The sequence below is a fragment of the Drosophila albomicans genome, chromosome X (assembly GCF_009650485.2).
Source record: "Drosophila albomicans strain 15112-1751.03 chromosome X, ASM965048v2, whole genome shotgun sequence".
Classification (NCBI taxonomy): domain Eukaryota; kingdom Metazoa; phylum Arthropoda; class Insecta; order Diptera; family Drosophilidae; genus Drosophila; species Drosophila albomicans.
This window is the reverse complement of record NC_047627.2, coordinates 5,421,554-5,444,132: the sequence shown is the minus strand read 5'-3', so window position 1 is coordinate 5,444,132 and position 22,579 is coordinate 5,421,554. Positions and strand designations below refer to the sequence as shown.

The 22,579-nt window shown below is 42.6% G+C and overlaps 5 protein-coding genes across 7 annotated transcripts in view; 2 read left to right on the top strand and 3 right to left on the bottom strand.

The window, feature by feature from the left end:
- Positions 1-93: 93 nt before the first annotated feature.
- LOC117578089 (zinc finger protein 593 homolog) lies at positions 94-1,112 on the top strand. Of its 2 annotated transcripts, none has more exons than XM_034263254.2 (2): positions 94-207; positions 275-1,112. In XM_034263254.2, exon 2 carries the CDS (start codon positions 440-442, stop codon positions 980-982), a length of 543 nt encoding a protein of 180 aa, XP_034119145.1. In that variant the 5' UTR covers positions 94-207; positions 275-439; the 3' UTR covers positions 983-1,112. The 2 variants fall into 2 exon arrangements, with proteins under 2 accessions (XP_034119145.1, XP_034119146.1); XM_034263255.2 differs by having other exon boundaries at positions 121-207; positions 259-1,112.
- A 66-nt stretch (positions 1,113-1,178) lies between these two features.
- Positions 1,179-6,231, bottom strand: LOC117578084 (cell division cycle 7-related protein kinase). The gene is made up of 3 exons (XM_034263246.2): positions 5,731-6,231; positions 5,201-5,423; positions 1,179-3,375 (listed from the first exon to the last, which is right to left on the bottom strand). The coding sequence occupies exons 1-3, from the start codon at positions 6,224-6,226 to the stop codon at positions 1,818-1,820; spliced, it is 2,277 nt and encodes a 758-aa protein (XP_034119137.1). The 5' UTR covers positions 6,227-6,231; the 3' UTR covers positions 1,179-1,817.
- Positions 6,232-6,523: 292 nt separating this feature from the next.
- LOC117578086 (protein swallow) lies at positions 6,524-9,262 on the bottom strand. Its single transcript, XM_034263247.2, has 3 exons — positions 8,900-9,262; positions 7,874-8,842; positions 6,524-7,808 (listed from the first exon to the last, which is right to left on the bottom strand). The coding sequence occupies exons 1-3, from the start codon at positions 9,168-9,170 to the stop codon at positions 7,288-7,290; spliced, it is 1,761 nt and encodes a 586-aa protein (XP_034119138.1). The 5' UTR covers positions 9,171-9,262; the 3' UTR covers positions 6,524-7,287.
- A 245-nt stretch (positions 9,263-9,507) lies between these two features.
- LOC117578087 (calcyclin-binding protein) lies at positions 9,508-10,661 on the top strand. Its single transcript, XM_034263248.2, has 3 exons — positions 9,508-9,668; positions 9,742-9,923; positions 9,994-10,661. The coding sequence occupies exons 1-3, from the start codon at positions 9,654-9,656 to the stop codon at positions 10,541-10,543; spliced, it is 747 nt and encodes a 248-aa protein (XP_034119139.1). The 5' UTR covers positions 9,508-9,653; the 3' UTR covers positions 10,544-10,661.
- Positions 10,662-15,809: 5,148 nt separating this feature from the next.
- The window catches only part of LOC117578106 (GAS2-like protein pickled eggs), an 84,417-nt gene continuing 77,647 nt past the window's right edge, over positions 15,810-22,579 (bottom strand). For both annotated transcript variants that reach the window (XM_034263283.2, XM_034263284.2), the window contains exons 8-11: positions 21,694-21,801; positions 21,376-21,596; positions 19,233-19,840; positions 15,810-18,872 (exon numbers count right to left, since the gene is read on the bottom strand). In XM_034263283.2, coding sequence (XP_034119174.1) covers positions 17,581-18,872; positions 19,233-19,840; positions 21,376-21,596; positions 21,694-21,801 — 2,229 coding nt within the window. In that variant the 3' untranslated portion in view covers positions 15,810-17,580. The remainder of the gene's footprint in view (positions 18,873-19,232; positions 19,841-21,375; positions 21,597-21,693; positions 21,802-22,579) is intronic.

Sequence of the window (22,579 nt, the reverse complement as noted above, 5' to 3'; positions counted from 1 at the left end):
AATTATGTCATATCGATAAATAAATAAAAAACAGCTGTGCCGTGCATACACACAGGTGGCGTTTCGTTTACGTTGCGACTGCATAGAGTGTGTACACACTGAAATGCCATCAGCAGGCAGCTGTGACAGTGTGTACCTATTGATTTATTTTTGTATAACTATTTATGCGCAGTAAATTGTCTAAGATATTGTTTATTAATTATTCGTGTGAGTAAAAAAACAAACGCAATTGTTATTCAATACAAATTGTCTGATTAGTGTTTTCTTTGAATAGCTTTGAAGATTTGTTGAATCCTTGGACTGAGTTTGAGCAACTGGTGTATTATAATTCTGCGCAAGCGAAGTGCTTCAAAACAAAACACGTGTAGTCGCCATCACAAACCGGGACTGAATTTTTTTTTGTGTTTGTGCGAAGAGGAAAAGGAAAAACTCTTTCAAGATGGGTATGGTACAGAAGCGTAAGAAGATGCACTATGGCGATACGCATCTGCAGCGTCGCTGGCGTGTGCGTAACCGTCGTCGGGATCTCGATCAGATCGATGATGATCTGAAGACGCGCAGCGGCGAATTGATCAATCAAAACGTGGACCTGGATAAGCCGGGCTTTGCCCAATTCTATTGTGTGCATTGCGCCAAATACTTTATCGACGATACAGCGATGCAAGCGCATTTTCGCACCAAAGTCCACAAGCGTCGCATGAAGGCGCTTGAAACGGAGCCCTACAGCATTGAGGAATCGGAGCGTGCGGCGGGTCGCGGCAGCTTCCAAAAGCCCAAGAAGCGCGTAATCACCACACAGCCCAGCAAGGAAGATGTCATCGCCGGCAAGCGCATTAAAGTCGAGGAGGTACCCGATAACAATGCCGCGAGCAGCAATGCCATGGAGCAGGAACAAGTAGAGGAGAAGGAGGAGGATGAACCAGTGACGACAACAAAGTCGAAGAAAGCGTCCAGAAAGCGAACCAAGAAAATGGCCACATAAAAATGTCATAAGTTCTTAAGCGTCAGTAAACCCAACTCTTAGTATAGATTACAACTCTTTTTTTTTTACATATGATATGTAAAATCTTTTCAAATAATAAACTTAATTTGTTAACTAGACTGCAAATATTTGCAATATTTCAATTAACTTTCAACATAATCACACTTACGATTGGAGATTAAGGATAAACACGCATTTTGGATTCATTTCAAATAGCATCGTATAAATATATTTGTTTTGTATATACACATCAAGAGTTACATATACTTGTATATATATACACATATGTATCAGTATAATGATGTCAGCTCAATAGCTTGTTTTACCCTATAAATGGGCTTATGTATTAATATATGTTTTTCTTTGTGTATATCTGTGTGTGTTTTAATAACTATTCGAATTATACAACATGGTATACATTCTATATAATACAAATAGGTATAGCTGATATTATACTGTTATACGCTGCCAACATAACATTTTTTACTTACAAAAGAAGAAAAAAAAACATTTTTAACTTAGCTTACATTTTACAATTTAAGATTACATGTTTTATTTGGTGTAGATGATGATGATATGGAAAATCCATGCTTGGGATTTGCGCATATTTCTTGAGTATAACACGACGTTCTCTACGAAAAACTTTAAGGACTTAGATCAAAGATGAGTGAGTTGCATGATGAATTGTGATGATGATATATATACATATGTACATATATACATCACCTGGACACTGGTGAAGATTAAGTTCTAAGGTGGTTTCACATACACATACAAATATATATATATAGATAGTTTTTATGTGTTGCAGATTGTTGTGTAGTTTCGACTAGTTTCACAGTTTGTTCAGAGCCGGATGCAGTTGCTCCTCGGCGGCTCCAGCAACCGCTGCCATATCCACTGCGATTCCCTCTGGCGCCTTGGGAGCGCGCCTGCGCGGCATTGTCAATGCCAACGATGATTGCCTGATTGCATTGTTGTTGGGCAACGGCGGCTCGTTGAAGAAGGGATGCTGCAGCGCCTCCTCGGCACTGATCCTCTGATGCGGATTGATCTCAAGCAGGCGGGCAAGCAGATCGTATGCACTGCTTGGAAAGCATTCATAGGGATCGAGTGGTTCCGTCACATACTCGCTGTCCTCGCACAGGCAATTGAAGAAGTATTGATCACAGTTCTTGCACACATCGCATCGGCCATCGGGCGTCTCATATTTGCGTATCATTTGCGCATCGCTGAAGATCTGACGATGCCGAAAACGCAGGCACAGCTTGCGCAAATTCAACGGCTTCGAGCGTTGACTGATCGTCACCATGCGCTCCAGCGCCAATGCTGTCTTCCTGATCGCCCGATCTCCGAATATCGTGACAATCTCGGCGAGGGCCACAAAATCATTGGGCGCCTTAAAGAATGGATAGACCGAGGAGAGTATCGATAGAAAGATGACACCGGCTGCCCAGACATCCACAGCGGTTGTTTGATCCGCATACTTCAGCAGCACCTCGGGTGGACGATAGCCCGGTGTGCCGGCCCTGGATGCATGCACCTCCTTCTTCATCAGGCAGTTGAGGCACACCGAGGGATTGGCAAAGCAATAACACTTGCCACCGCTACCCACAGCGCCGCCTCCGCCAGCTCCGCGATTTGTGTTGTACTTGTTGGCAGCGGTTGCTGGAGTTGCTCCAGCTTCTGCTCCCACTGCTGTTGCAGCTGGCGCTATTGTTGTCGGCACTGTCTGGGCCTGGATCTGCGGTTGACTGGCATTGATCGCATCGCTCTGCTTGGGATTATCCGAAGGCAGCTCGGCAGCAGCTGCGCGGCTACTGCTCTGCGCAATCTCATTGACCGGCTTCAGTGGCATCTTGCTCCAGCAGTTGCTCGACGTGGACGTCGTCTCCTCGATTAAACGCATGCGCTTCACGGCGCCACCCAATTGCACATCGGTGGCACTTGCCCCCTGCTGCTGTTGTAGTTGCTGCTGCTGCGATGCTGACACCAAAGAGTCTCGTTCCCGTGGCCGCTTGCTGCTTAGGATACCCGTGCAGGATTTCTGCACCTGGAGCGTTGGTTGCTGGCTGCCAGCGTTTAACATTGATGTTGTGGTACTGCTACTATTCACATTCACATGCTGCGCCAGCCCAAAGTCGACGAGCAGAAATTGCCCCTGGCGACGATTGTAGAGGAAATTGCTGGGCTTCACATCCCGATGGATGATGTTGAACTTGTGCACGTGACGCAGAGCAAGGAGTAGATTGCGCATATACATTCGTATCTCGGGCACATCCATTTTGGTGTAGAAGTCGTGGAAGCGATCGTGCGGCATGTACGGCATCACAAAGGCAGCCGAGGCATCGCAGCGCAGGCAACAGTGGATCCCCACCACATTATCCGTGCCGCTAGACAGAGAGAGAGAGAGAGGAAAAGGAGTTCGGGATTATTTCAGAAATTGTCATCGCTGCACGAAATAGGATGAAATTACATGGTAATTACTATAGATTGATATTTAACTTTTCCCCTAACTATAACGAATTAAAAGTTACGTCAAAAAAGGATACATTTTGACGTAATACATTTCGATCTAAAGATTTTAGATAACTGCTAAGCAATTGCGTACTATTTTCAAAGGACGCCATCTTGAAGTTTTGCAGTGACGTTAGAGCTTAGAACGTAAGCGCGTAAAGAAACAACGTAAGATGTCCATGCCGCCCACGTCGCGACGACAGCAATGTGACCGACGTCACAGCGATGATAATTTCTCGCCTAGCATTGCGCACGACCCAAGCCGCGGGGCCCAATAGTCATAATTATCATCAACGAGCGACGGACGACGGTGCTATGACGCAATTGGGCAAACGGAATTTGCGCAAATTGAACACGGATAGAGAACGATATAGAAAACGAATGCGAGAGCGAAAGACAGGGGACCCAGGCAAAAAAAAATAAAAACAGACACAAACACACACTCGCATACAAACGCACTCAAACACACTTACATACATATACTTTTAGAGAAGAGAGAGAGAGAGCAGAGTGCAAGCAAGGAGAGCTTTAGCCGGCCGGCCGGTTGGCTTGTCTTGCCTGACTAATAAGTATGCTGTGTAGTCACCCAAACAGAAACAGCCACCCACCCAGCACCGCCCGCCCACCTGCTCTGGCTCTGCCCACGCACAAAGCGTCACGCTGTCGCCTGTCTGCATCTATCTTTCTGCCTCTCCGTCTCTTTCTCTCGAAACAATTGGCTGAGGCGAGGCGAAGCACATTAATAAATAATGCAAGACAACAAACACAAACAATCGACAGCGCACAATCCCTAACGGAATATATCGAACGCAGCCAGCTGGCTTCTCGTTAATGGTTTAAAACTTTAATGATGATAACCTTGTTCAAGGTAGTTCAAAGCGGAATTGAACAGTTTAGCTAAATACACAAACAAACAAACAAAAACAGACAGCAAGACAGCAACACACATGCAAACGCGCATGTACACACGCATACGGAAGGTATGTGGTCAGTGTTTGTTTTTGGAGCTTATCTAATCGCTCAGCTAAGTAGCATGCCGTCTATCGATAAGCATAAGCATAATCGATAAATGCGGCTAGACAGGACATGTTCAACTAATTGCCCACCTCTCTACCTCCCACCACACACTTTGCATCATTTATCGATAAATGAATATACATATGTATTTACGGCTCTCATACAAGCACAGACAGACATGTGTTAGTATTTATTGTTTGTATGATTTGTAAACAAACGTTACACGAGCAAACCAAATGCGAAATGCGTCGCACCACAGAGAGCAAGAGCGAGTAAGCAGGCAGAGAGGGAGATAGAGAGTCTGTGTAACTGAGAGAGCAGGGCACGTGAATGGTGTGTGAAAGTGCAATAAACGTTGTTGTGTGGGGCCAATGGCAACGACGACAACGGCAACGGCAACTTAAATAAATTGCAATGACGTATTGACGTAGGCACGTAGAATGGAGGAGATGTGTCTACATGGCTTTGGCTGCCGACTGACGTAGTTCGTGACGCGCTCTCTTAACGTTTTAAGGTGGCCACCACCGCACATACCACACAAATTATGAAAGCTGTTTGGGGTCGTTTGTTGTAGTATATATGTATGTTTGTATGTACATTCGTATATGGAGGATTTTAATTTGAATTTGGTTATGGCATATGGCATATGCATATGTAGATATGCAATATATGTATTATACATACCCCATATCGGTCATGCACTGCAGCTCCTTCATAATGCGATCAGGATGGCTAGTGGGTATATGATGTTTGATCGCAAACTTGCGCCGTTTGCTGTCCGGCAAATAGGACTCGCGTTTGAGTGTGGCCAGCAGCACGGTGCTAAAAGTGCCGTTGCCAATGCGGCTGTGCACATCGAAGATGTGACCAATGTCTGGAATGCGCTGCAGTAAATCACCGATGGCTTCTATATAAAACAGAGATAGCAAGAGAAGACAATTGAATTATTAATAATTAGTATATTATGTACAAAACATATGTGTAATAAGTTTCTCTCACTTCGTTTTGCTAGCCTCTACCCTCTAACCCTACTCCTACCCCTCTCTCTTGCTCTCATTTGTCACTCATGCTCTTGCTCTCGCCACATAAGTACAACGCAAGTTGTGCACAAAAATAGATTTGAAAGACGCACACACACGCATGCATGCACGCACACACGACAAAAATCAGTGCTGCCAAGAAATCGAAAAGAAAAAATCAAAATGGTTGCCTACCTTCGCTTTTGTTGCGCGGTTTCGTCCTGATGATGCCGCTGACGCTGCCAACAACTGTCGGCTGCTGCTGCTGCTGCTGTTGTTGTTGTTGTTGCTGCTGCTGTTCTATCATTCCAGGCGGTTTGAGCAGTTTCTGATTGTGATTTAGATTGTTGTTGTTGTTGTTGTTTGGTGTCGCTTGCCGCTGTTGTCCAATGATTTGCGCCTGCTTTGGCAGGATTGTAGCAGCACTCTGCACAACATTCACACTCATACCTTGAAATGTCGCTGCCAATTTGGGACTGGAATTTCCAGCACGTCCAACTGTTGTATTGATAAGTTGCTGTTGTTGTTGTTGCTGTTGCCTGGCTCTGAAGTTGTTGTTGTTGTTGGACAGTCTCTGACAATGCTTTGTTGCTGCTATTGTTGGAGCTGCCGCTACGAGCGTTGCATTTGCATTGTGATGTCCGTAGCAGCCTGATCCGGATACGGATCCGGAATTGATGAATTTATCCATTTGTCAGGCGTTCCAGTTGCAGTTACCGTTACCGTTACAGTTACAGTTCCAGCCGTCGAGAGCAGCATCGGCGTGTCCTGCCTATGAAAGGTTGCGCGACCGGATGAAGTTGGAAATATGTCTGGTTTATTCTGGTTGTTGCTGCTCCCTTCCAAGAGATTACGTTATTGTTATTGTCGTGCTGTTGTTTTTATCGCCACCCTCTTGAGTAACGTTGTTGTTCTTGTTGATGTGAAGAAGGATGATGATTTGTGTGCTCTATAAATACATGAAAATTTTGTCCAAACGTTCTTCGAATTTAGTGCATTTCTTTTTTGAGTTTTGCCAAACGAAAGTGTTGAATGATGTCTGATAACTGACGACGACGAGCTTTTCTCGGCTAGTCTCGAAAATTGAACCGCTTACTTTTTTGCTATATGTATATTTTTGTTGTTGTGTTTGTTGCGTCGCTGCTGCTGCCGCCGTCACTCGCCGCCGCCGCCGCCTTCTACGTCATATGAACGGTGTGTTGTGAACCACGATGTTGGCGAATATCAGCTGGAGGAGCACTAGACAGCCGCCGCACTTACAGTACTATCATCCTCTAATTAAAAGCGACCATAGGGCACAAATATTTTATTTACTCTGGCTATGGGAAACCGCCAGTCAGTGTAACCGAAACTTGATTTCTCGAAATACTGCCATTGGTATCACTTGCATAATAGCCAGCTGGTTACACTTTTTCCTGTATATAGGAGAATATACTAATATCTTGACACATTGGTATATTTAAGTATTTCAATACACACCACAAACAAGGCGCAATTTTTCAAACAGAATATTCAAAGTGTCTCGTACATTGCAATAAGTATACTTGTATTTGAGAAAATGGAGGAACAAACTACATTTAAATATTGACTAAAATAATTAAATAAATGCATAAATACATATAAATACTACAAAACATAAAAATGAATACAAACGATTTGGATCATCTTCAAAACACGATGAGATAATAAAACGTAAACTATTCTTGCAAACGGCCAGCGTAACGTAAGCATTATACAAACAAGAAATACAAATTATACACGACTAGAATTTTCGTTTAGAAGTGGAATGCCAACCATATATGTGCCATTGGATGCATCCAAAGTTTGATTGGGATCATCGCAACTTGCACAAGGTCCAAGGATTCGCAAAATACGGGATGCGAACGATTTCCTCAGACGTCGCCCAAATGTGTTTGTCGTGTGCTGGCTAAAGATAATGGATTGGTTTGAGTTGTTAGAATTGTGGGTATTCTCAGTGGAACTGCTGGACGTTTGGACCACATTCAATGGTATTAGATCGGTGACACGATTACAGTGCTTATCAAAATAAAGGATCTTGCGTTGATTCCAATTGCCCGCTTGACGAAATGTGAATGTCTCTCCACGAAAAAGCGGCGGCGGTGAATGCATCTCTTCATGGCGTTCCGCAATCTCGATGGCAGAATCATTGCTACTAGGTTGGCTGTTGTCCGAGTTGTTGGTTGTTGTGTTGCCATTGAGATTTGATGATCTACTGGGCTGCAACAGATTGCCATTGGCATCGCTACGAATTGCTGAAGGTGGATTGCTTGATTTATTGTCTATTGACTTAATTATATTATATGTAAGATGACTTTACCAATAATGTTGATAGAATTGCCATGGGCATCCACTTCAGCGCTGTCATTGCTAAAGTTTAACGCAAGTCGCATCATATTGTGGTTGTTGTTATTGGTCATCATGGTGTCCCGGTGTCGTGTTGTGGGCTGCACACTGAGCAATGGTATTTCGATGGAACCATCGCGACTATCGTAAGTGATGTCATTAAGATTGGCATTGAAGTGCGGTGTTGCAGTTGCCGCAATCGCAGTCATGTCCGACAAATTGTACAGAGGCGAAAGATGCGTCGGCAGATCGGTTTGTGTGGCCGTCGTGACAACTGTGTTGTCACTGCTCGCCGCAATCGGATAGTACATGAAAGAGTGCAAAGAGGGCCCGCTTCCTGTTCCTGTTTGTGTTCCTGCCAAACACTTATTGGACTGCTGCCATTGCTGTTTGTTCTTGTATTCGATTAGTTCGTTGCGAAGCAGATCAATGTTGTTCCGCAGAGCAATGTTTTCGTCCATCTCCTTATAGAGTCGCGACTGCAAGTAGTTGTTATGGCCAGACTGTCGCTGCAGCTTGTCGCTAGATTCGCGCAGCATTGTCTCCAAGAAGTTTTTCCTGGAATCCAAAAAGTAATTTTCATTCATCAGACGTTCGTAACTTTCGTCTCGAGGATGTGCTGTGTTTGTATCGCTGCTGTTTGCCACAGACATGGATTCCTCCTGATGCTGCTGATGGTGACGATCGTCGTTATCGTCTCGCGGCGTCAATGTTTCGGGCATCGATCGATGCCGTTGAAATGCCCCAGCAGAGTTGGCATTGCTGCCCAACTGTCCGCCTTTTCCCTTGCTGCCTTTGCCATCCAAATCGGCAATATATTTTGCCACCTTGCTGGTCACATGCTTATAGCGTCGCTTCGTGTATGCTGAGTGAATGTCCTGATAGGATATCGCTTTGCTGTTCCTCGCCCTGCCCAGTTGCTGCCCCTCATTGTTGCCCAAGTCTGTGAAAATTGTTCTTAACTCTCGATCATAACATTTATCTTTATATGCCTATTCACCATTCTTGACCTCATCGCGATCGTGATCATGCTCGAGTCCCACAGGATCGCTGGCGCAAGTTTCCTCCGAGCAATCGCTGTTTAGAAATGGCGTCTCATTATTTTCGGATATCTGAAAATGTTCGTTGCCCGTTGCTACCGATCCTGATGTGGTGGGAATATTGCGACAAACGCTGTATTGCCGCTGCAAGCTGTTTGATTTGCTAGCTCTTGTGTTGTTCAACTCGTCGAAGAGTTCATCTGAGGGAAAACTTTCATCCATCAAACTCATGTTACAAAAAATACATAAATTTTCACTTGCACTGCACGTTTCACATTTAACCTTTATAATTACAGTTGGAAAGGCGGCGTTACAGTTAGTTAGAAAGCTCGAGTGGTGTGACCAGCAAGCTAAAATACTGTATACAATCGAATATGCTGTTTAATGATAGCTATAATCGATTAATTGTAAATATGTATCATATCAATATCAATCAACTAATAAATTACTACATTTCGTATAAACACTAATTAAGTAGAAAGGGCAATTTTAAATATGGTCGCGCAATATATTTTACCGATAAACATTTATACTGTCTAATAATGCAGATGGTATATTTTAGTGTTTTTTTAGATAAAAGCTGCAGTCACACTGTAGTTGAATGACAGCCCTGCTTTTCTGCACGAGCCGGCATCATAGTTGCTCGAAATTTCTGATAGAACGTAAATTTTTTGTTTTGTAAGGTCCCCAGCTAAATTTACAGACAATTCAACAATGTCTCTAGAACAGGTGAGTTATACTTGCTATTAACTACGTATTACATCTATCTGGTATTTTTATATTTTGTATTACAAACAAACAGCTCAAGGCGGATTCTAGCGAATTCGGCGCGTTGTTGGAGCAGGCAAAGGGAGCGCGTGTTAAGGCGGCTTTAACGCAGGCCAAAGCCGAAGTGGATCGGGAAATTATCAATTTGGAGATTAAGGCGCGCCTGGCTGCTGAACGCCAGGCATCTGGTGGCACAGCTGGCAGCGATACTAAAAGGTAAGTAAGTGCGCATATGTATGTAGTTGAATTCAACTAAGACTAAATGTACAATTTTACTGATTCGTAGATACTTGCACGAATTAACCGACTATGGGTGGGATCAGAGTGCCAAGTTTGTGAAGCTATTCATTACGCTAAATGGCGTACAGCAATGCCAAGAAGATGCGGTCACTGTCAACTACACAGAACACTCACTGCAGCTGCACGTGCGCGATCTTAATGGGAAGGACTTTGGATTGAGCGTCAACAATCTGTTGTTTGCCATCGATGTAGCGAAGAGTTACCGCAAAATAAAGACCGACATGGTGGCCATTTATTTAAAGAAAGCAGAGGAGGGCCAAAACTGGGACGTGCTCACATCCATACAGAAGCGCTTGAAGCAGAAGGCGGACAACGAATTGGCCAAGGATAATGCAAATCCAGAGGAGGCGCTGGTCAACATTATGAAGAAAATGTACAACAGCGGCGATTCAAAGACGAAACAGGTCATTGCCAAGGCCTGGACTGAAAGTCAGGAGAAGGCGCGTTTTGGTCAGGATGCTAACGGTGGTCCTGGTGGTGGCCTAGGCGGTGGTCTCGGCGGCCTTGGGGATCTCGGCAGTCTGGGAAATTTGTAGATAGGAGACGTATTCACATACTTAATGTGATATGCACAAAATTGATAAATGTATGTGTAGAGATGCTGGCGTAAAATTCCACAAGTTTAAAATAAAACTAAAATATACAATACAATAATGTGCAAATATAAAAGCTTCAATAAGAAATATTGAAGCTGATATTGAAAAAGGTAAGGACAATATAGAAAATTGAGGAAGATATTAAAAGGATCATTTATATCCTTAAAAAGGTAAGTAGGTAAGGTAAGTATCTAAAAGTCCTGTTCAAATGTTTTAAAGGAGAACTGTTGACGCAGTAGTAGACGCAGTTGTTGTTGTTACCCATTTGACAGATCTTTATTGTTACAATTTTTAGTAAAGAAATCAATAATTGAAATATTCTACCAGGCCAACAGAAGTGGGCAGCAAGTAGTTACGCAGAAAGTTACTTGCTTAGGATCCACAACGCAGCAAGCCTTCTCTTAGATGACCACAGAGTTGTCAGCTTCTCTTCTCCTGAATTTGGCTGTGGTTGTTGCTACTGATGTAGTTGTTGTAATGGTCGATGCAGTTGTTGTTGTTGTAGTGGACGATGCAGTTGTTGTTGTTGTTGTTGTGCGATCTCACCAGAAACGGCTAAAAAGTAACAAGTCAGCAAGTGAAATACCAGGCGAACATAAATCAGCAGCAAGCAGAAATGCCGAAAATCATTTGCTTACTGAGTGGCGCCAATTTTGAAAATACAATAAAATTTTGCTCATCCTGAAAGTATGCTACACAAATTATTTTGCTGATGAACTGCTTGCTGCGCTATACAATTTTTTTGTAGCATACTTTAAGGATGAACAAATATTATTGTGTTTTCAGTAGCAAACCATAGATGGCGCCAGAAATATTTTTTTTGTAAATTTGCTTGCTGCTGATTTATGTTCGCCTGGTATTTCACTTGCTGATATGCCACTTTTGAGCCGATTGCAGTAGCATCGAATCTTAAAAACAAAAACTAATTCACTGACATAGCAACGCATAGATGGCGTCAGGTGAGTGACTTGTTGTATTTCTGCTTGCTGCCTGGCATTTTACTTGCTGACGTGGCTCTAGCCGTTGGCAGTGAATTAAATTTAACAACAAAAATAACAACTACATGCACTGAAATAATAAAAACAACACCTTCTACAACAACTGATACCACGTTAATTAGAACAACAACGTGTGTGTGAACAATTCCCCGAAAATAATTTATAAAAAAGTTAGCAACTTAAGTCAATATAAAATATTTACTTGACTATCTGTTAAAGACTATAATTAATTCTTTTATTATTCACTTTTTATACTATATATTGAGGATACCTCATTGATATTTAAACTTACCCTAGGGTTTTCCCTCTCTCGGTCTCACCATCACTAAAAGTCTTTTTTTTTCAAATTGGTTTTTGGAGTTTAATCAAATTTATTTTTTTTTTTTTTTTTTTATTACTGTATGTTTTATATTTTGAATCTTCTCTTACGAGACTAACAAAATGTGTTTAAATCTTAAAAATACTACATTATTCTAACAGTTTCTTAAACTGTATTTATGGTAGGCGGTCCTAGTAATTGTCGCTGGATGGGACGGTCGTTACGACGAAGGCGGGAACGGCTGCATACTAATGTTAGTGCTCTAGCAAGGTGATTTGGATGGTTCGACAGCTTGATGTAGTAATTTTCCATGTGTTGTGCTATTTCATCTCGGACGGGAAGTATATTCAAGTCTCTCTGAATGTTTTCACTCCGAACGTACCACGGTGCCCCGGTGATAGTTCTAAGGATCTTTGCTTGGGCTCTCTGCACGATCTCTACGTTGCTGTTGCTGGCGCTCCCCCACAACTGAGAGCCATAAGTCCAGATTGGTTTCAGAACGGAGTTATAGAGCAGGACCTTGTAATCCAGACTAAGGGGGAGCGGGAGTTTATAAGCCAATGCAGACTGTTTGCCTTCAGCCTTAGGTGAGTTCTTTTAGCTTCAATGTGCGTGCGCCAGGTGAGCCGTCTGTCGAGATGTACGCCAAGATACGTTACTTCATCTGATTGGGGAAGCACGGTGTTGTTTAGTGTAAGGTTGGGGCAATTTCGTCTATTTAAGGTAAAAGTTACGTGTTTACATTTTTGCTCATTTACTTTTATACGCCAGTCTGAGAGCCATTTCTCTACAGCGTCTAGATGGGTCGCAAGTTGCGCTGAAGCTTGTTGTGGAAATTTAGATCGGCTAAGGATCGCGGTGTCGTCGGCAAACGTAGACATAGTCAGTTGTCTACTCGTAGGGATATCAGAAGTGTAGAGTAGATATAGAGTCGGCCCGAGAACGCTGCCTTGAGGAACACCAGCTTCGATATTATGTTCAGCTGACATGACGGTATTGCATCTCACTACAAATATCCTGTTGTAAAGATATGACTTCAAGAGTTTATGCGTGCTATTAGGGAGCATTATTTTGATTTTGTGCAATAGGCCGTCAAGCCATACTCTGTCGAATGCTTGAGAGACGTCCAAAAATACCGCAGTGCAGTACTCCCTATTCTCGAATGCTGTTCGAATTTCTGATGTTATGCGGTTCACCTGTTCGATAGTTCCATGCTTTTCGCGAAAACCGAATTGATGTGCTGGGATACTATTATGTCTTCTTAAGTATGGTATGATACGGGTTAAAAGGCATTTCTCAAAGAGTTTTGATAAACACGAAAGTAGGCTTATTGGTCTGTATGAGGAGGTGAGAGTGTGGTCTTTTCCTGGCTTTGGTATCATTATGATGATTGACTTTTTCCACCTCTTCGGGAAGCAGCCGATTCTTGTCATCGCGTTGAAGAGTTGGCATATGGTACCAACAGCACATAGTGGGAGTTCAATAAGCATTTTTGGTGTTATTAGATCGCAGCCCGGAGATTTTCGCGGTTGCAGCTGCTCTTTTATAATTTTTATGACTTCGCATACTCGAAATACAATTGGTTCGGCAATAGGGAAGTCTACTTCTGTTTGTAAACGTATATTAGGCAGGTTTGTTACTGGATTTGGCTGGAAAACATTTTGAAGGTGGGCAGCGAATGTGTCGGCTCGGTCTTTGTCGCTTCGGGCCCAGCAACCTGCAGGGGTCCGTAATGGCGTAACCGTTGCTGTTGGTGCGCTCAGTGTTGAGTGAGCTTTCCAAAGTGGAAATTTTGAGCTGGTTAGAGATAGTTGCTCTATATAGCGCTGTATGGATCTGTCTTCTTCTTGTCGTAGAGCCTGGGTGAGTCGACGTGAAGCTTCTTTTAACTGTTGTTTTGCAGATGGCGATCGAGATAATTGCCATTCGCGCCGGGAGCGACGCTTTGCCAGAACTAACTGCTCTATTTCTGCATTCGTGTGCTTGGTGTTATGTGTTATATTTTGCCTACGTGGTGTTGCGATTCGAGCCGCTGAAACCAGAACTGTTTCGATATTGTTTACGGTTCTGTTGATGTCATCTTCGTCGGTTAGCCGTGGTGTAAGTTCAATGTGTGAACTTATGTATTTCTTGAATTTGAGCCAGTTTGTGCTGTTAGAGGTTAGCATGACGGGGTTGTCATTACTAACTGGCTGTTGGTTTAGGCCAAAGAGTACAGGCGAGTGGTCTGATGATAGATCCGGTAGAGAACAAGCGCTAATCAGATTACGTGGGATGTTTTTTGTAACTGCGAAGTCAATCAAGTCTGGCAATTTTCTTGGATCACTAGGCCAGTGAGTTGGTGAACCAGGGGAAACGTAGTCAAGCTTGTTGCTAGGTTTTATAATTGCTTGATACAGCTGTCTTCCTTTTATGTAGTTTTAATTTCGATCGTCCATTTGCAAATAATAATTGATACCCAATTCAGCGCCTTGGTGATAGGCAACATAGAATCTTTAATTAAAATCCGAATCCGAATTCGAATTTGAATGCATTAATTAGCTGTCAAAAATGTTGAGAAAGCAAAACGTCTGATTTTAGCTAATTAGATGCACTCGCTAATTTACCTTGACGAGAGACAGGTGGTGAGCACAGCGATGACTCGTTGCGCACAAATTTCGCAGCCAAGTGTAGCGAGATGTCATCCATCGTGCGTAATGACTCCATTTTTCTATAATTATTATGCAGACAGGTGACTTCTACATACTTACGGAATGCCACGAAAACAAGTGCGAACCATATCGAAATATATATATGTATATGAATAATCATCATAAAGAAGAACAGATTTGGTATAGCGTATATACTCGTATTTATTTGTATTAAATTCTTGTGATTAAAATCAATAATGTTGTTTGCTGTTTTGCTTGCAATACATGTATTCGTAATGTAATCTATTCCATTTTTAATAGTTAGTTTGCTTTAAATGGTTTCGTATTAATTAATTGTATTTTAAATACATTTTCATATATGTTTTTTTGCATTTTATCAATTTCCCCGAAAATAACAATTCAAAAAAAAAAAGGAAGTTAGAGCAAAATATAATTGAGAGAAAAGGAGAAACACATCAGCAGATGCTTTGTCTATCAGTTCGTTCGTCCGTCCGTCCGTTCTTATTGTTATATTTATTCAATTATAGTTAAGCAATTTCAATTCTTACATTTTGTATGTGCGTGTGTTGTAAACAATTAAATTGTTCACCTCTCTCTTCATTGCAGAAATCATTAATTGTTGTGTTTTGATTTGATCTAAATATATGTCTCGTAATAATTGGTTGTGAATTAGCATAGTTAGGAGCCAGAGCTCTCGATTTGTATATAGTATATATATGTATACAGAGCATATATGTATGTGTGTTTAATTGTTTAAGTATATGTGTATGTTGTCTATATATATATATAATTATAGAATAATTATGTATGTTTGGTTTACACTCAACTCGGAAATCATTTAACAAACATCGAACAGAACACGTCAAGTTTGAAGATATTATTAAGGCCGATTCCAACAAAGATTAAACAAAGCATATGCAATATATATAATATACAATATATGTATATCATGTAAAAGGTACGACGTACTAATTATGGGTTAACTTTAATCCACACAATTAAAAAAAAACATTAAAAAAAAAAAAACAAATTATTTATATGCAATAATACGTCATCATTGCAGTTAAACTAAGCAAATATATTACTGATCTCTCTGATAACTGTTTCTCTCTCTCCCTTCGTCTCTTGTCCCTTTGTCGACATTATCGATAGTAAGGTTATGGGCTGCGATATAGATAGTATTATAAGTAAGTAGTATCCATTATAAGTGTTTGTAAGATTCGAAAAGATTTTGTGACTTGTTTTTTTTTTAGGGGGGAAATCGGAATTAGATATCAATAAAGATAAAGATATTGTGTCTGTATATCTGTGTTGTAAGTGTGTGTTTGCCTTGACCTAAGTAAAGCACCAAATTCGTTTGTTCTACGCTCTGTGATCGGAACCTTGTTGCCTAACTACTGCATATACTAACATACCATAAATACCATATCAAATCGTACTATGATACTCTCTTCTCTTTTCCGCTTCGTTTCTTTTCTTTTGTTTTTTTTTTTTTTTTGCTGTAAAATCGCATTTTCTTGTGTTAAAAGCTTTTCCCTTTCTCTCGCTTGCTTTGTATATAAAAATAAATGTTCCTTTTCTAAGACTATGCTGGAAAATAGCAAGCACTTGCACACACTCACACATCGCACATATACACACACACATCGCACACACACACAACTACACACACAAATACACGCACAACAATCAGTCCTACGAATTTCCACTTCTATATACACTACATTCATGTGCGTGTCTCTGTCTCTGTCTGTGTGTGTGTGTGTGTGTGTGTGATATTGCTGTGTATGTGTTTTTTTCTTCTAATCATAAAACTTCTAGAAAATTACGCATTCTCCTTTATATATGGGAATCTGAGGGGATCTTGAGGGGATTCTACTAAGTTCTATCACGACAGTTATGCATTCTCAAATATATATATATGTATTTTAAAATGTTTCACTCTCTTCTTAGTGCTATTAAAAAAATCGATTATAGCTGGAAATTTGTAAAATTTTGTTTGTTGAAAGTCTCAATTTTGGATTGTAAATGTTTGGTTCACTTGGCGCAACAACAATCAAAGTACCCAAAAAAAAAACAAAAAAGAAAAAACAGTTTTCACTGCTCGCTAGCAACGAGATCAACGCCTAGCGAGTGGCGAGTGATGAAGCAACGAATGCTGGTTAACGAGTGGCGAGTACGCAGCTCGCAAATGCAACAAATAATAATGTGCAGCGAGTAATAAAACGAGTTAGCGTATAGAAAAGAAATGCAACGAGTGCGAGTTATCGGAATGTAGCGGAGTTACAAAATAAATGATTGATATGCAAAATAACGAGTGACAGGTCAGCAAGGCAATGAGTGCACACATGCGAAAGTAACGAGTGGCAAGTAAAATAATACAAGAACAGAAGTAACGAGTGAGGCGTAGTGATTAGAAGACGTGTGCCAACGTGTGCCCCACTACTGGTTGAAAGTAACGAGTGGCGAGTAGTAGTTGTTTTCGATTTGTTGTTGCGCCATCTGTGGATACCTGATGAGGCAGTTCTAATTGCATTGTTATTGATTACGCTTTAAATATATGTATGTATATATGTATCTATGTGTAGATAGATACGGTACTATACTGTACATGGATATAGATAGATCTACTCTCGTATGTTGTGTATGAGGTTCATTGGAACGGTTCCGTTCGCTTCGTTTGCATCTGATTCGCTTCGGTTCGGTTCGGTTCGACTGTATTCTGGTTTTTGGTTCGGTTCAACGCACAACCACACACACACGCACGCACGCACAGACGGACAATTCCAACTTGACCCTAACATTAGCATAACACCTTAACTAACCCCCCATATGCCCATTCCCAATCCCATTCCCCTTTCGTCCAGTTTCATTATTGTTCTTCTCTTTTGGGGGGGTTTTTCAGAAAACGCTCGGAAGTAGTTTCACATTGACCTGCGACATCGACCGGGGCCTTGGCCGCAGACGGGCGAGCGCAATTGTCCGGACGCTGGGCGTCCGCACGTGCCGTTAATAAAGCTCCGTATGATGACGCACCGGCGCCGGAATCTTGGACATGCCACGTTCCCGTCGCGGCGAAATGACGGCCGCTGCAGCTGCCGCCCCTGCTGAATGATTGCTGCCACACGAGGAGGCCGCCGAGCTGGAGCGTTTAGAGCGCGCCTTGGCCGGCGGTGAGCAGCTCTCGGAACGCTCCGGATTGCCATTGCTGTGCACCCAGGCGCTGGTAAAGTCCTCATACACCGGGGTCTTTTTCCCATTGCTGCTGGGCCTTGGCTGCTGCTGTTGTTGTTGCTGTTGCTCCTTGACATCCTTGCTGTGGTGTTGCTGCTGATTGCCGGCGGCGTAACGCGAGAGCAGTGTCTTCATCTTTTCGAGTATCTGGGCATCGTTCTTGGCACTGCTCGCCGCCTCCAGCAGCTGCTGTGCGAGCGGCGATGAGGCATGATTCTTTACCGGCGATGTGGTCAGCGAGCTGCTGCAGCCGCGCACACGACGTCCGTTGCTATCGTAGAGGATCTGAGAGGAGCGCGTCTTGGCATTACGCTCAAACGGCGACGTTGTTGTTGTTGGCGGCGTGAACGTATCGCTGCTGATTGTGGGACGCTTCTTGCTGGGCAGAGCACTCGCTGCACTGCGTCCACTCCACGTGTTCGTCACATCGCGCACCAGCGGCAACTGCGATGCCTTGTTACCCCTTGCTGCCGTTGTCGTGGCTGTTGCTGTTGTTGGCGGACGTCGCACCGAGCGATACACGGGCTGTTTGCGACTGAAGTTGTTGCTGCTACTGCTGCTCCCGCTGGCGGTGGCAACACCGGAACGCGTGCTCAGATCCTGAAGACTGCCGCCGGCGCCGCTGCAGGTGCTGTTATCGATGCTGCTGCGACGGCGTCGCTGCGCCAGCGGCGATCGTGGTATTTTGCTTGAGGCCTGTGTGGTGGACACCTTGATGTGTTCCCGCTCTGGCTCCTGTTCCGGCTCCTGATCCTGTTCCTGATCCTGCTCTGTGGTTACCGTGATCACGTCGTCGGTGATGTAGACACCCGACTGTGCAAACTTGTTGTCGACAGTATAGGCGGGCTTAAACTTGGAGTTAAGCTTGGGCTTGGGCAGTGCCAACACCGCAGGCAGAGATTGCGGACCATCGATGTAGTCCGGCTCATCGTCCTCGTCCTCCTCTTCCCCCTCCTCGGGTTGCTCCTCCAGCTGCTGCTGATGCTGCTGCAGTTGCTTTGATTGCTCAGGCTCAGCGTCATCTGTGGGCGAAATTTGCGAGTCGCTCGACGTTTGATCTAGACGCGCTATAAAAAGAAAGACAGAAAATAGTTATCAGATAGGAGAATTACTCGGTGTTAGCTTAGGGAGAAAATGGCCTCTAAATGGATGACATACATAGGAAACCTTAACCTTAGTTCTTAAATCTTAGATCAATAATTATCTAACTGTTAAGTTAACAAAAACAAAACATTACACATAAGTAAAACAAATATTCCGACACCGTAAGACCGATGAGAAAGTTCTTTTTTCTCTTATTTAGGAATTGAATTTTGTTTGTCTGTTCTCATATTATTATAGGCAAGAAATGATCCCCGACATCATTCAACTCTTATTTTTAGGCTATTTTTAGCTTGGGGTATAGTTAGGGAACATAAGGAACATACCTTGGCTTTCAGCGTCCTCAATGGAGGCCTGACTGTGGAGCGACTCGCGCTTCTGTGCGTTCGATTGGATGACTCCCAGACTGCGATAGCCCTCATCGCTTATTTCGCTGCCATTGTCGCTGATATTCTCGAATTTGCTATTCTGTTCCGGCTGTGTTCCTGCCGAGCCTGTTGTTGTGCCTGCAACTCCAGCTGCTGTCTCCTCCTTGGGCACATCCTGGGAGTTCTGTTTCTGCTGCTTGCGCATGTCACTCATCAGACGACGCTGACTTGGCGACATGCTGCGTCTCGCAAGACTCGGAGATCCCTGCAATGTCTCCATTGTTGTCGCTGCCGTTGTTGCGCCTCCGCCTCCGATTCCGCCTCCGATTCCGTTTCCGATTCCATTTGTATTTCCGTTGCTCGTTTGGTTGAGGAACTTGCGCTGTGGCGTTGGACTGCGACTGCGATGCTTGTTTGTGAAGCCAGCACTAGGCGATAGATTCGACACGACACCAACTCCGGTGTTAGCTGTGGGCGAGGCGGAACCAGCTCCAGTTCCAGTTCCAGCTCCAGTTGCGTTTCCAGGGGAAGTTGTAGAGATGATGCGACGAGCTGCATGCGGTGAACTGAAAAATTGAATGAGATACAGATACGATGCAAAATTAGAGGAAGCGAATGCAAAAGGAACACTGATATTCTCCCATCGACTTATAGCGATCAATACCACGATGAGTAAACATTTACAATTAACAACGTGATCTATGCGAATCGATTATAAATCCATTTGTTATCACATTTCACGTGTGTGCATTGTCAACTACAAATAACAATTGAAACAGGCCTTTCAATTCTAATCTTCAAGCGATTATTGTGGTCAATTCTCCTGACTGATAACGAGTGACTAGCGATGATAGTTTCACCGTATTTCCGTCGTATGAGTCGGCGTACAACACACAGCTATAAATAGTTATGGAGCCAATCAAACTACAATTATTGATTGCAGCCTTCACAAGAAAATAAATGTTTTGGGACGTAGGGAACTCAAATAGTGAGACCTATTTAAGGTGGAGGGTGGAAACGAATGGAATGGAACACAATGCACAAACACTGTGTTAAATTTTGGTATTTTTCACTATGTTAATATGGTATTAATATTAATATTAATATTAATTTTTTTTTAATATTAACTTGTCAACAGTAAGGATGGCAACCCTAACTTACTTAGCACGTAGGGAACTCAAATAGTGAAACCTATTTAAGGTGGAGGGTGGAAACGAATGGAATGGAACACAATGCACAAGCACTGTGTTAAATTTTGGTATTTTTCACTATGTTAATATGGTATATTTTTTTAATATTAATATTTTACTTGTTGTCAACAGTAAGGATGGCAACCCTAACTTATTGGCACGTAGGGAACTCAAGTAGTGAAACCAATTTAAGGTGAAGGCTGGAAACGAATGGAATGGAACACAATATGCAAGCATTTCAAGTATTTTAGTATTGCTCGCTACATTAATTTGGTATATTTTAGAGTAAGGTTGACAACTCTAACTACATATCATTATAGATTGCAGCCTACAAAGGAAAATATATGTCGAATAAGGAAACAATATTAGGGGTGAATTGCCTAGCGGAGGATGGAAACGAGTGGAACCGAACATTTTAGTATTTTGCATTATATTAATGTGGTACATTTTAAAAGACTTCTTGGCAAACCTAACTTAATACATATATATTCTTAAAATGACTCATAGGATAAAGCAATTTGTCTGAAATTAAATCGGGAAGCTGCACTCGCAGTTAACTTTGTGCTAACTATGCAAATGTACTATTAAAGTGCCAGCTAAATGAATAAGTGGCGTGCATTTTGTCTAGCTTAACTGCGACGCATCTGCTCCTCTTTCCCTTTCCCTCTCCCCTCCCACTCTTCTCTTATAATGGAGCTACTAATGGAGCACTCAAGTGGCATCATTCTGAGCTGCTGCTCGCTCTACCATCATTATGCGGCTTTATGCATGCAATTAACGCTGGCGATAACAACTTAATGCATGTTCTGCTCCCTTCCACCTCCCTCTCTTCACCTTCCGCCCCCTTTTCGGTTTAGTTTTTCACATTAATGCGAAGCTGTCTCGCTGTCGTTGTCACTGATTTGACTCACCGTTCGTATATCACCTGCGCATTGTGCAGTTCGATGCCGCCGCCTCCTCCTCCTCCTCCGGTTCCATTGGGCGACTGCGAGTTGCTGTTGCGGGGCAGCAGACGAGCGGTGATGGAGCTGCGATGCTGGGCGCGACAACGGCAAGGATCGTGCTTATCCAGATAATGCGACAACGTATCCCAACCGCCGCCCACACGCACCATCACATGGGATCGCAGGATCTGCAAAGAGAGAACACAAATGCATTGTAGAGGAGCATTCAATGGCATCGGCAACTTCTTTTGTATGTATGGAGTTGTTGCTTTGGCCTTTACTTACGCGCACAAAGATGAGCACTTTGGTGTCGCCAATGCGATATTTGCCCTCGGAGACGCGGACCATGGGAAACTGTGAGGGGCACGTGCATTTCTCCACCAAATCTCTGACCTGCAATCCAAAACGAAAAGACAACCAAAAAAAAAAGGCAAGCAAATGTTAGAAAATGTATAAAAATGTGTCAGCTCTCGCGCTTGTCTCTTTCGCTCTCCTCTCTCTCTCTCTCTTTCTGTGTCTATAGTCAACCCGCGGCGTGACCCCGTAGGGCATTGCATAAGATCAAGAGCCACAGGCGATCACAACGCCAAACAAATGCAATCCCAACGACCACAAAGCTATCTATCGACTGTGGACTGTAAACTGGACGCGACATTAGAGATGTGCAACAGTTGAGATGAGCACGAAGTGAGACTAGCCAAAAGATCTTTCAAAAGAAAGTCTTTGAACCAGAGAAAGTTATTGTATAATAAAATTTGATTTCAAATATTGAATTGGTATAATTTTTATCACCGATAATTCGTGTGTAAAATAAACTACAAATCATTATTGTTTATTTTTAATCATAAATCCAAAAACATTATTATTCTTTCATTTCGAAATTCAATTCAATTCTACAGTCTGTAATTATATTTTTTAGGGGCTGCTTTGAACTCAAAACTTCGACTAGAGGATCATATATACAAAGAAAATTTCAATATATATCGAAAGCCTTCTATCTATATACGTATTTATGTAATTATTGTTATTCATATTATATACGAAGATAATAATAATAATAGTAGTACAGTATAATAAACTGAAATAACACTGTTTCCTTTTGACGACTGCTGATCAAATTCTTAAGACTTCTCATCTGTTTCCAACTAGAGGTGGAGAACAATCGTTGGCA